Source organism: Anastrepha obliqua, chromosome 5 (genome assembly GCF_027943255.1).
Source record: "Anastrepha obliqua isolate idAnaObli1 chromosome 5, idAnaObli1_1.0, whole genome shotgun sequence".
Lineage (NCBI taxonomy): Eukaryota > Metazoa > Arthropoda > Insecta > Diptera > Tephritidae > Anastrepha > Anastrepha obliqua.
In genome coordinates, this window is record NC_072896.1 from 3048031 (window position 1) to 3060028 (window position 11998).

At 37.2% G+C, this 11998-nt stretch overlaps 1 protein-coding gene across 4 annotated transcripts; it reads left to right on the forward strand.

Moving 5' to 3' along the window:
* The first annotated feature begins 1646 nt into the window (after positions 1 to 1646).
* Positions 1647 to 8489, forward strand: LOC129248407 (angiotensin-converting enzyme). Of its 4 annotated transcripts, none has more exons than XM_054887944.1 (9): positions 1647 to 2599; positions 5656 to 5776; positions 5884 to 6454; positions 6526 to 6907; positions 6962 to 7316; positions 7501 to 7712; positions 7824 to 7964; positions 8034 to 8206; positions 8273 to 8489. In XM_054887944.1, the coding sequence occupies exons 2-9, from the start codon at positions 5747 to 5749 to the stop codon at positions 8299 to 8301; spliced, it is 1893 nt and encodes a 630-aa protein (XP_054743919.1). In that variant the 5' UTR covers positions 1647 to 2599; positions 5656 to 5746; the 3' UTR covers positions 8302 to 8489. The 4 variants fall into 4 exon arrangements, with proteins under 4 accessions (XP_054743919.1, XP_054743922.1, XP_054743920.1 ...); XM_054887947.1 differs by having other exon boundaries at positions 1647 to 2345; positions 5638 to 5776; XM_054887945.1 differs by having other exon boundaries at positions 1647 to 2345.
* The last annotated feature ends 3509 nt before the right edge of the window (positions 8490 to 11998 follow it).

Sequence of the window (11998 nt, forward strand, 5' to 3'; positions counted from 1 at the left end):
ATCATCGTTGAGGGTCTCATCGGATAACTCTTCATTCGGAAGTTGAACATTATAAAATAAGCAAATGTTGTGCAAAGCTGCACACACATTAATAATTTGTGTTGCTTTTTTTGGAGAATAGTGAGGAGCTCTTGGCTCGGGTGCACTGCTGCAACTGGTTTTCTGTACTGGACAGTAGGTTCATAAACGCCTCTTTAGATAATCTAAAGTTCTTTAAAAAACTGTAAGGAAGTTTCTGTAATATTAAGTACGTCAACACATTTTGAAAATACTAAACTTACTCAGTGGAAGCCATTTCAAGGGGGTTGGATGCGCCCCTCAGCTGTTTTCTACATCTAGCTAGTTCCACTAATCTTTCATCGACCGATGAATAGTCGAACCACAACTCCGTTGTACTCATTTTCACAAAAAATACTTGTTTTAACTTTTAAAATTGTTGTTAGCAAAGAATTTCAACACAATCGGGTTTTCTTTTATTTTGATTTGCTGTATCAGCTGAGAAAAATTATCTATTGTAAATGCGTCGAGCGATCGAAATTCACAATAGTCCTATTCTTCAACGAATGAGCACCATAATACCAAATGAAAATTCGTTCGATCAGCACTTTCGACTACAGTCGAAGATCGAATGTTGCTCATAATAAGGGCCATTATTTTTTTAATATTTACCCGTGCCCTCATCGCTTTGAAAATTACCAATGAATTCCTAAGGTGCAAAAGCACTTTTCCGTAAACTTGCAACAAAGTGTTTGCAGGTCGATATAATTAAGCTCTTCCTTAATTGCGCCATTCCTAAGTCTTTAATAAAAAAAAACTCAACCAGTATTTTTAGGTACCCTGAAAATTATCCAAAATAAAAAAAAAAAATGTTTGGGCTATCCTAATATTTACATAACCTGTTTGTTTCACATCAGGACCTCGGGCATGTGAGCCATACTCATAGCTACGTGTTTTTTCTGAACTGTAACTCTTTTAGTATTAACGTCAAATATATTGGACACATTTTTTGGTGTCCTTAATGCTACTTTTTTCGTACATAAGAGTATTTGTTGTTAAGAGATCAACTGTTTTCTGTTTTGCGCAATTCTATCATTTTTCTTTTCCGCGTTTCTTTAATTAAATTTTCTTTCTGTTGTCTGCGTAATTTATAAAGACCATAAAAGTCGATAAAATTTAATTTTTTTCATTGAATAGAGATACAATTTCTTATTATTCTTCATAGTTCACATATATATTTTTCGAAATTAATCATTTAAAATAATTTACAGTTCCAAGATAGTGCTCCAAGAACCCCGTTTATTGGTCAATTGCGCTCAAAGACAGAAAAAATCCGAACGAAATTTGTTACTTTTTGTTTTTTTTTTTTTGTTTTGTTGAGGTTATGGCATTATTCTGAAAATTATTCAAATGGATTAAAGCTGGGTAAACGTGAAAATAATTCTTTTTTCTTTTCCATGAAATGTGTTTCAGTAAAATTAATAGAGCTAATCAAGCAATGAAGTAACCAATATAGAAAAGATTACTTAGTTTTTTCGTCATCTCGGGTATTTGGAAGTTGAATAACGATAAAACTAAACGTTTTTTAAAATTTTGGATTTTAGTTTTAAAATCAACGACACAAAATTAGTCGGCTTACAAAATTTCGGCTGTTTAACTCAACGGCTGATATTTTGTACTGGAGGAATTAATGTCTTCTATGTGATGTGCTTTTGAAAGTCTAATCAGAGCCCATGAAAAATTCAGAAAAAATAAAATCCCTGTTACACCTTTTCTACTCTTCATGAGTGGCAACATTAAAATTATAAATTTCGCGATAAAAAGCTGTAAATAAGTGTAGGTTTGCATTTTATCAATAATTTTATTCTAAGAAATATCAGCTGAGTTAAATTTTTCCACTCAACAACGCTTCTGGCTGCTATTACCAACTATAATTATTGATCTCTCCGTGGCCACTGAGCCACTTCGCAGCTGCATGTGAAAAGCTATATTTTCGCGCTCATTTTGAGTCGCTACCGAGACGCGTTTAGTTATTCAGCCAAGTTGCGGATGAATTATTGCAATGTGCGTAAGCACTCAAGCTATTACCGCGAAGGCTAATCACTATGGTCAACTCCATGCCGGCACACCTGGACGGTTAGTTGCCAATTTGAGACGTTCAAGACCAGACCTACGGATGGAAGTGGCAGTGGTGGCTTAGCGTTTTGGTAGTTGAAGGGCTTACAGAAAACGAGGCAAACATCGAAAGTGCGGATTTAAAAGCAAAAAAAAAAAAATATTATTTTATTGTTTAGCTGAGCATTAAACCAGTAAATTAATATCAAACGAAAACGTGGAGTGAAGATAAAGTAAATATTATTATAGTTAAAAACATTTTTTGTTGTTTTGTTGAAAGTGAAATGTGACTTGAACGCAATGAATCACAATTACGTGCGCGCTTGTTGAAGCAGGTAGTACTCGTACGAGTAGAACTGCAGTGCAACATACGGCGAACACTTGGAGTTAAATCATTACACCGACAAAAATACATACGAATGTTGGGCTAATTACTTTTTTATCAAACATTTTTTATTTGGCTTATTTTTTGCACTTTAATTTATCGGTGAGTTGTTTTGTTGTTGTGAAAGCCAGTTGATTTGCATTTGAAATATGCATTTAATTTAATTAATTTGAGAAAGAATTAAAGATAAGTAGGTTTATTTACCCATAATGAACCGGCTTTTAAGTTTTGTTTCAATATTTTCAATTAATTCCTAATTTGTGTGAAATGGTGAGAATTAATATTATTTTTTTTTTATTTGCTGCAAGAGTGTCATGAACCCAAATAGAAAAAAAATCGAGAAAAACGGCCTCCAAATTTTTAGGCTTCTCCAAGGAAAAATAGAGACACATTTTCCCCTCATGAGATATGTTAAGTAATACCACGATGAATTTTGTACCAACGTAAAGGAAGAGGTCGTGGTTAGTTTTTTTTGGATTATGACGACCAAAATAATGACAGCTGACTATTAATTTGTTCAACATTTTTATAAAAGATATTTTGTACTTAGCGGCCGCCGTAGCCGAATAGTTGGTGCGTGAGTACCACTCGGAAGGGCGCAGATTCGAGTTTCCGTGTATGAAAAACCAATTGATTTTTCTAACTGCGGTCTCGCTTTGGCAATGGCAAACCTCCGAGTGTATTGCTGCCTTGAAAAAACTCCCTATAAAAAATATATCTGCCATTCGGAGCCGGCTTAAAACTGTAGGTCCCTCCATTTGTGGAACAGCATCAAAATGCACGCCACCAATAAGAGGAGAAGCTTGGCCAAAAGTGTGTAAGCGCCAATTAAATATATACAGGGTGGGCCATATAGCGTTTGCTTTTTGAACCACCTATTTTTTTGAGAATGGTAACACAAATGACATGTCAAATGTGTTCACAATTTACTTAAAGGTTTGACATTAACGAAATGGGACGCTATACGCTTGAACAAAATTGGGAAATATTGAAAACCTATTTGCAAAGTGGTGAGTCTTCTTCTTCTTTTCTGATTTTCATATCGGTGGCTACGTCAATAAGCAAAATTGTCGGATTTGGGGCTCAGAAAATCCACACGTTACTGTAGAGAAGCAAATGCATCCACAACGAGTCACTGTTTGGTGCGGTTTTTGGTCTGGCGGCATCATCGGGCCATTTTTTTTCGAAAATGAGCATGCTCAAAGAGTTGTTTCCAAAAATTGAAGAGGATGACATGGACGATATCTGGTTTCAACAGGACGGTGCAACTTGTCACACTGCCAAAGTTACACTCGAACTTTTAGCTACCGTTTTTGAAAACCGAATAATCAGCCGAAATCCCGATATGAATTGGCCGCCTCGGAGCTGTGATTTAAGCCCGTTGGACTATTTTTTGTGGGGAGCCATTAAGGACAAATGCTATGCGAACCATCCGGACACGATTGATGCTTTAAAACACGAAATCGAAGTTGCCATTCATGAAATTGGAGCCCAAACAATCTAAAATGTGCCTAAAAATTGGGTTGATCGAATGGCCTACTGTAAAGCCAGTTGTGGCAGTCATTTGAACGATATTATCTTTCATTCATAAATGACAATGTTCAATCTTCAAAATAAAAAAAAAGTTTGAAATAATATTGATTAGTTTTTTTTTATAGCCGATTCAAAAAGCAAATTTTACATGCCCACCCTATATTTGGTAGAAGGGCTCTCAAAGCCGCCTGGCTATCTGAAAGTATGTAGATGTGAGTACCTCTCATTTTCCTGCTAAGGCATTCTCTCACACATATTTCAATGGCATGTATTTCTACCTAGAAGATTATTCCATTGAAATCGATTTTTTGAATTAAGGTCTGTTGATTCCAATCCTTATTTTACTATCCTTTAACTTCGACCTATCAGAAAACCATATCTGGGAGTCAAGTTTGACCTACGTACGGACACCGTTCATTAACAAGAACTTAAAAGATGCTGAAGATAATGGGTTTAGATGATAGTCTAACGACTCTATGAAGATTAAGATTACGTCGAAAGTCTTCTAAGATCTTTGAGCGCCCTTTCATGTCCCCACTTTTTAGATCGGAGGTGCTCTTTTATGCCAATTAAAATGCGAAGCAGCGGTATGCCTAAGAGCACAACTAATGCGTCAGTTGGGCATGTTTTTATTGCTCTCCTTATACCAACACAACGAGACGGTACAATTTGTTGAATTCATTTACCGCCTTTCGTTGCATAACTTAAGGCTTCCATACAAGGGAAGCGTAAGTGATCATGGGTCTAGAATTGTAGGGGATTCAGTTCCTAAGTTTTTCAAAAAAAGCCTTTTACAGGTAAATAACGCTCTTGAGGCTTTTGCAGCAACTTTCTCCAGATGAGAGCCAAGATAGTTCACTTCTGTGGAAAGTTGATGAGTTGATTCATTTAGGACAGGACATTTAAGGTAGATGCTCCTTTACCTAGTAAATCAGACCAATAAATTCTATTTTTAAAGATATCTCAACCATCTGACTTAATCGGGTGGCTACTTTTTCAGTTTACCGTCACATATGTACATACGCGGAAAATCGGCTAAATTTTTTTAGATTAATAGATAAATAAATATATAAATATATAGATAAACATAAAACTCTAACTTAAAATATTACTGTAATATAGAATTCTTCATCGGAATATACTTTCTCAAACCGCTTAGAAACGACTCAAAACATTAGGAATAAAAAATGCATTCAGACCACAAAATTCTCACCACTGATACGGCGCCCTTGATGCAGTATAAATATATATTTTACTCGCTCGTGAGGGCTCCACCTCACCTTATGATACTTAACTTTACTCAGTTATAAATTGACTACACACCGAGTTAGATCCTTGACGTTGTGTCGGAACTCCTGTGGAGGTTTGTTTGTTTGAAACTCTTCTTTATTACTCAGCCAGATGATTTTAGGAATTCATATTTTATGAACATCTGGTAAATGCACCAGAAGAGACCTTAAGCGAGAGAGAACGATGATAGACCCACCATCTACCACTACTTTTATACCATCCTGTATAAAACAATTGTGTCCTTAAATTGGATTCTTAGTCTAATTTTAATAGTAACTACTTCAAGGCCTTGCATGTTTCTTAAAAACTGAAATTAGCCTCCCACATCATTTCAGATACTTCCACGACATTTTGGCATCATCTTTTCCACCGACAAAAAATATCTCGAAAGGGCTTGTGGAACACATCAAGCACATCATTAACAATATGAGGTCCCTAGTGCTGGTAACGCTTTTGGTAAGTAAATCAGTAAAAAAAACAAAAAAGCTCTTACATCACCTTTTACGAGTATTGCTATTTTCACATATTTTTCCTTATTTCTTTCCAAAACTTCAATTCTCCAGCTCCAGTGCCAACTGCACCTCACCATCTCAGCAGAGAATTCCACTGCTGTTCTGGCCAAATTTCTAGCAAATGTCAATAAAAATTTAGCTGCACTCTACAACCGCGAGGTATTCGCCAATTGGCAGCTGGAGATAAAAGGACCAAATGATTTATACGCTCTACTGCAGTCAGAGCTGGCCAGTGACGAAATCATGAATTATATACAAAGTATAGCACCAAAATATGCCAAGTTTAAACGCCTAAAAATCGGCAATGACCAGCTACAACGCGAATTGGCGCAAATACCCGAAACCGGCTACGAAGCATTGCCGTCCACGGATCTCAAGTTGATGTACATTGTCACCACAAATATGGGCGATATTTATAAAAATACAAAACTCTGCGCTTTTCACGACCAACGCCAATGCAATTTGACCCTGATACCAGCGGTGCAGAATATTTTACATAACAGTAACAATGTTTCCGAGATCGAGTATTACTGGTTGGAATGGCGCCGGAAAACGGGCATGGCGGCGAAAGAGGATTTTATGAAGTTTGTGGAGCTGTATAGGAAAACGGCGCAGTTGAATGGTGAGCTGAATTAAGAAAAACCTGCTCCCGCTGCCTATAACTTAAGAATTCTCATACATATTTCCTTGTAGGTTTCCCAACACCGTCAGACTTTTGGTTCAAAGATCTTGAGGAGAATAGCGCACAGGCTGTCAGCTTATTGAACCGTTTCATGCAACGTCTGCAACCACTTTTCCAACAGTTTCATGCCCATGTGCGCGGACAACTGCGTAAGCTGTATGGCGAAGAGCTGATACCGCGCGGCAAACCGTTTCCACAAAATCTAGCTGAGATCTTCATAGGCAACGCCTATCGTCGCGCCGATCCCGAATGGTATATAGAATTTCCTTACCCTGAAGTGGGCATGCCAAACATAACTGCCGGTCTGCTGCGCCGCGGTTTGGATAATGCCCAGCGTGTTTTCTGGAATGTCGCGGACTACTTTCGCTCGCTGGGTATGCCGCAAATCGAAGAGTGAGTTTTTGAGGCATTTCCATAGTAGACAAGTTGAATATGCTTTGCTTTCAGCACATTTTGGATGCAGAACGTTCGTCCAAAGGCCGATTTAGACGACGAGAGTATGCGTTGCTGGCATAAAGCGTGGAAGTTCTACGGCACACAGCGCGTTAATTTCTCCTATTGTCCTTTGGTGGATGAGGAACGCTTCTTTAATATGTTCGAGGCACTCACCGACGTCTACTACTATCGCGCTTATGAACACCAGCCGACACTCTTTGCCGAAGAACCTTTTCCGCATTTCAGTGATGCTTTGGGAAAAATGTTCTCGTTGGCAGCCTCCTCGCCACGTTATTTGGAGAAGCTGAAGATTTTGGATCGTGGTTTAGTGTCTAAAGAATTGAGGATTAATCGACTTTATTGGCAGGTAAAACGAAATAAGGAAAATGGTTTGAAATTCTTATCGAAGTAATTAAAGAGAGAGCTTTGGTGAAATAATATAAAAAATCGACGGTGCAAATTCAATACTGAGTACTCGTTTGCTGCCCATAACTTTGTAAATCTTATCTGTGAAACTTAAATGGTATCTGCGTTTTTTCTCTAAATTCCAGGGTCTTCGTACCATCTTTTTGTTGCCTGTATTTTACGTTTTGGACCGTTATAGGGTGGATGTGCTGGATGGGCGTCTAAAAATTTCCGACAACTGCGCCTATTGGCAGCTAACAAGCGATTTTACAGGCGCGGAACCACCAGTGAGTAGAAGTAATGCAGATTTTGACGCACCAGCTAAACTACTGGTGGAAGTGGATGATCAATATACCAGGTGCGTGGATGAGAAGTAAAAAAAAGAGTGAATTTTATTGCTACTTTTTATGCCACTCATTTATTACGCTTCCTATGGCACGTTTTAAATGAATCATTCTGCTAATTTCAGTCAAATAATGAGTACTGTGTTGCAATATCAACTCTACGAGCACTTCTGTGAAATATCTGGCCAATATAGACCGGATGATCACAATTACCCACTGGATTTATGTGATCTATCAAATCAACGTCAAATCGGGCCCTTAGTGATGTGAGTATTTTGCTGAAAATTAATAAATTTGTATCCCATTATTTTCCGAAATTCTTTCAATCGAGGCAGGCAGGCGATGTCTCTGGGCTCATCCAAGTCCTATAAAGATATTCTGCAAATAATGACAAACGCATCAGAAATCAACATAGATGGTTTACTGACATACTATCAGCCTTTGTACGAGTGGCTGGTGGAGCAAAATCGCTTAGATGGTGTGGAAGTTGGTTGGGCGCCAACAAAAAGTAAGTTATCCATTGGGGAGACAATTAATAGTAAAATACTCAAAATTCGTTATATTTTATTTGCAGAGTGCAGTCCCGAAAATGACGTAGTGTAATTTATTTAAGCCAAATGATAACACTTTGCTCAGAGGGTTAACGGGGCAAACGGCTAACTAAAAATGGTAGCATACTTTCAGGCGCGTCTGGTTGAATCGCGTTCGCACAGAGTGATTTGCCAATTTCGAAGTTAAACAAAATTTGTATATACTTGAAACAGAAATAAACACACACACATGCATGCATACATACATACGCATTCAATAATTACGCGGTTTGATATCAATATATATGATTCTTAGGCTTCTTTGCTGCTTCTTTGCTTCTACAACCTTACTCGCTAGCGGCGAATCTTGTTCGATAACTTTGTTGTTGCTTTCACATGCACATTTTTTCGTCAGGTGAGTAGAGCCCGGAGATAGAGAGCAGAGAAGTTTTTGCCACTTCCTTAGTTTTTGATAAGCAGTTGTTTGAATAAATCATAGCTTTTTTATGTCTTGTATTTATAAACTAAATTCTTCCAAATGCTAAGTAAGCAGACTGAAAAGAAATCTAAATATTTTCCGTTCGATTTGGTAAATGAGTGGCTAATACCAATGAAGGCCAAAAAGTTAGTAGATCGGCTGAATCTTACTTTTTATATGAGGTTCCTTCAATTCCTACCTGGAGCATAGGGCGTCAAAACTATATAAAGGTGGGGCAAAAGTAATCACCCAATTTTGTTTTTGAATCATTTTTTTAATAAATAAAAAAAAATATTTTAATCTTTATTTAGACCTTTATGCGCTCCATTACTGGCCTGTTGATATACTGCAGCTGTCTAGTTCTCATGTGTTAAATATGATTGACGTACACTATTTGCAAAAAGTATAAATCTCCCGATAGAGTGATTAATTTTGCGCCACCTTGTATATATTCATAGAGTGTAATAAGCTATGGTGGTACACTCAACGCTGACTCTCGCGTGTGGGTTTTTGCCGGATGTGGTAACCATCCTGTGTGGAGATTTAGAAGGGTCGCTCCGATGTATTCGTTTCCAAGATCCACTAAAGTGGTGGCCGCCGTAGCCGAATGTGTTTGTACGTCACTACCATTCGGTACTGCCCAGTTTAAAAATCTCGGGCAATACCAAATTAGAAAAAATACTTTTTCTAATGGCGGTCATCCCTCGATAGTCAATGACAAACCTCCACGTGTATTTTTGCCTCGAAAAAGCCCCTCAAAAGAAAAAGCTGCCATTTTGAACGTAATTTTTCTCAAAATTTCAACAACAGAGACAAAGAAGAAGAATATTCCGATCTCCCAACCGTTTACCACGAAATTGGCGTTCTGCTACCCAACCACGATGAGATACGACTGTAACAGGACTGAAGCACAAAAAAGCTGGTGGAGTCAACGGGCTGCCGCCAGTTGAGTTATTGAAGAACGGCGGCTAGGAGAGTTTCGCAGACGGATTTCAAAATCGATACCAGTCCAAAATTATTTCAGTGCTTCATACCACCCATGGCATAATGAACAAATTATGGTTTTAGTTACTTAACCTCACTTTTGCGGCAGTTTTATCCTAGTCAGGAGTTTGAAGATATTGTGGTATTCGTACCACTTTTTAGGTGTTATTTTCGATTTGTAGTTTTGCTTAGTTATGTTAAATAAAAATTGTAGTGAAGTGAAGCTCGTTCGAAAAAAACTGTTCACGTCGAAAATATTCGAGCAGAATAAAAACATCTTGAAAGTGTGCATGAAAATAATATATAAAGCAATTCATTTAGAGAAATTTATTCCGGCTGTACGAAGTTTCAATGCGAAAGAAAAAGAGGTTTAAATTTAACAGTAATGGTTTTGAGAGGTGTTCTTAAAAGGTTATATACCTTATGTTGGACTAAAAAATTGAAAATTTATTTATGGCATATTCTAAAAGTACATCCTCTTAAAAATATAAATTCAAAAAGTCATAGGGATCGGAGCACTAGAATGAAAGTTACAGACTGTGGAAGCGCGCGACATTATCCATAAATGAAATGCACCCAAAACTTTAGACGCGATTTTCTCGAAGTCGTGTTTTTTGAAAATTACCCTCGCGGTGATCATTATTTACCAAAAAATACAATATTTGACCAATTTGCATACATTTTTTTTTAAATTAATCGAGGTTACAACCTCGTGAATCTGAATAGTTCAATTTTTATAAATATTTGCATAGTTTGCTGGCATTAATTTTTTTTTTTCAACCCCTCAAAAATCGTGTTTTTGCTGCAAAGCGGTTTTCATATCGAGAAAATTTTTTTTTTGGGTAAATAAACCGTTCAGATTCACTAAAAAACATTTTTCTACAATAACCATTTAATTTTTTTGATTGCAGTTGAGCTGCTTATGCGCTACAGTGATCGCCGCAATCTTCTTTTAAAAAACGTCCTTTCGGGGGAGTGGCGATATCAACAATAAATAATAATATTTTTTAAAATAAAAACACCAAAATGTATTCTTCGAGAGTTACCCTTTCAGTATGATATATGCCTGATTTGAATAAAATTTCTAAAACCTATTTAAAAAAAATTATGACAATCATCCATTTTTTCGGGCTCACAAGGTATATAGCCACTTAATGGGAGAAAATGGGCCTCAAACGTGTCAAAGTAGGTCACCTTAAAATCATTTCGAAATGGGAATGTAAAACTAAATGGCTAAACACCTGAATGGATAGGTCCGTAACTACCTTTCAAAACCTCGGAGTTGAAACACCAAATGATAGAAAAACCTACTAATAGCGGTCACCCAACGGCAAGTAATCGCAGAACACCCAGTGTATTTCTGCGATGAAAAAACTCCTCATAAAAACCATATATCGTTCGGTGGCGTCATAGAGAAGGAGGATTTCTACAAAACAACCAACAAAATATGTGAGCACTAATTATATATACAAGGGAGGCTAAATTTCTTCCAGGCCGGGCACATTTTAGTAAAATTGAATTTGGGCCTAACCGGCTGTTAGTTTTTGGAATGAAACAAACTCATGGACAATGAGAGTTACAGCTTGTGGATGTAGCTTTTTACATCTAAAGGATGTGGAGAGCATTGCATTTAGCAAATTTGCACCAGTTAAATAGTTGCTAAGACATTCTTGAGAGAGAGCAAAATGCATCTACATCTGTTTGAGATGATGACGTCATCAATGGTTAGGGGGAGGTCTTCAAACTTAATAGGGTAGTCGAGCTTAGAAGCACCGTCATCACTTATGTAGACTCGTGTTGGACTCAATGTTTCAGCTGAAAAAATCCGTAAAGAGATTAGGGGCTTCTACAGAGAAATCTGCAGAGATTTCAGTATAAAAACTGGCAAAGGAATGCTTGTACATGGAGTTCATGAATACATATTTTACATATATTCCTTCTTCTCTGATATTTTTCGGAGTGAGTGGAGTTTATACATACATATATATATACAAGGTGAAGTCCAAAATAAACAAGACTGGCGTCATAAAAATGTTTTTGGGAGCGTTATCTTTTTAATGAGTTAGTGCGTTGGAAGTTACATCCTTACATAGCTGACTTTCAGTGAAAGCTTGGTGACATTCGGTTCAGTGGAAGCGAAGTTATTGCGTCTAAAGTGTCAGTATGCCTGTGCCATCGGTGGAGAAATGAGTTTCGAACAAAGAGCTAATATCAAATTTTGTTTTAAAATCGGTAAAACGTTTAACGAAACACTTGAATTGAAGTTTATGGAGATGATTGCCTATTTCGTGCCAGAGTTCATGAGTGG

What these genes read in the sequence shown, in the direction of transcription:
- LOC129248407 (XM_054887943.1), top strand. Translation starts at nt 2,060, where the DNA reads ATGTGCGTAAGCACTCAAGCTATTACCGCGAAGGCTAATCACTATGGT. An exon ending in TTAATCGACTTTATTGGCAG is followed by an intron (nt 7,317 to 7,500) that starts GTAAAACGAAAT and finishes TCTAAATTCCAG; the next exon opens with GGTCTTCGTACCATCTTTTT. An exon ending in CAAATCGGGCCCTTAGTGAT is followed by an intron (nt 7,965 to 8,033) that starts GTGAGTATTTTG and finishes CAATCGAGGCAG; the next exon opens with GCAGGCGATGTCTCTGGGCT.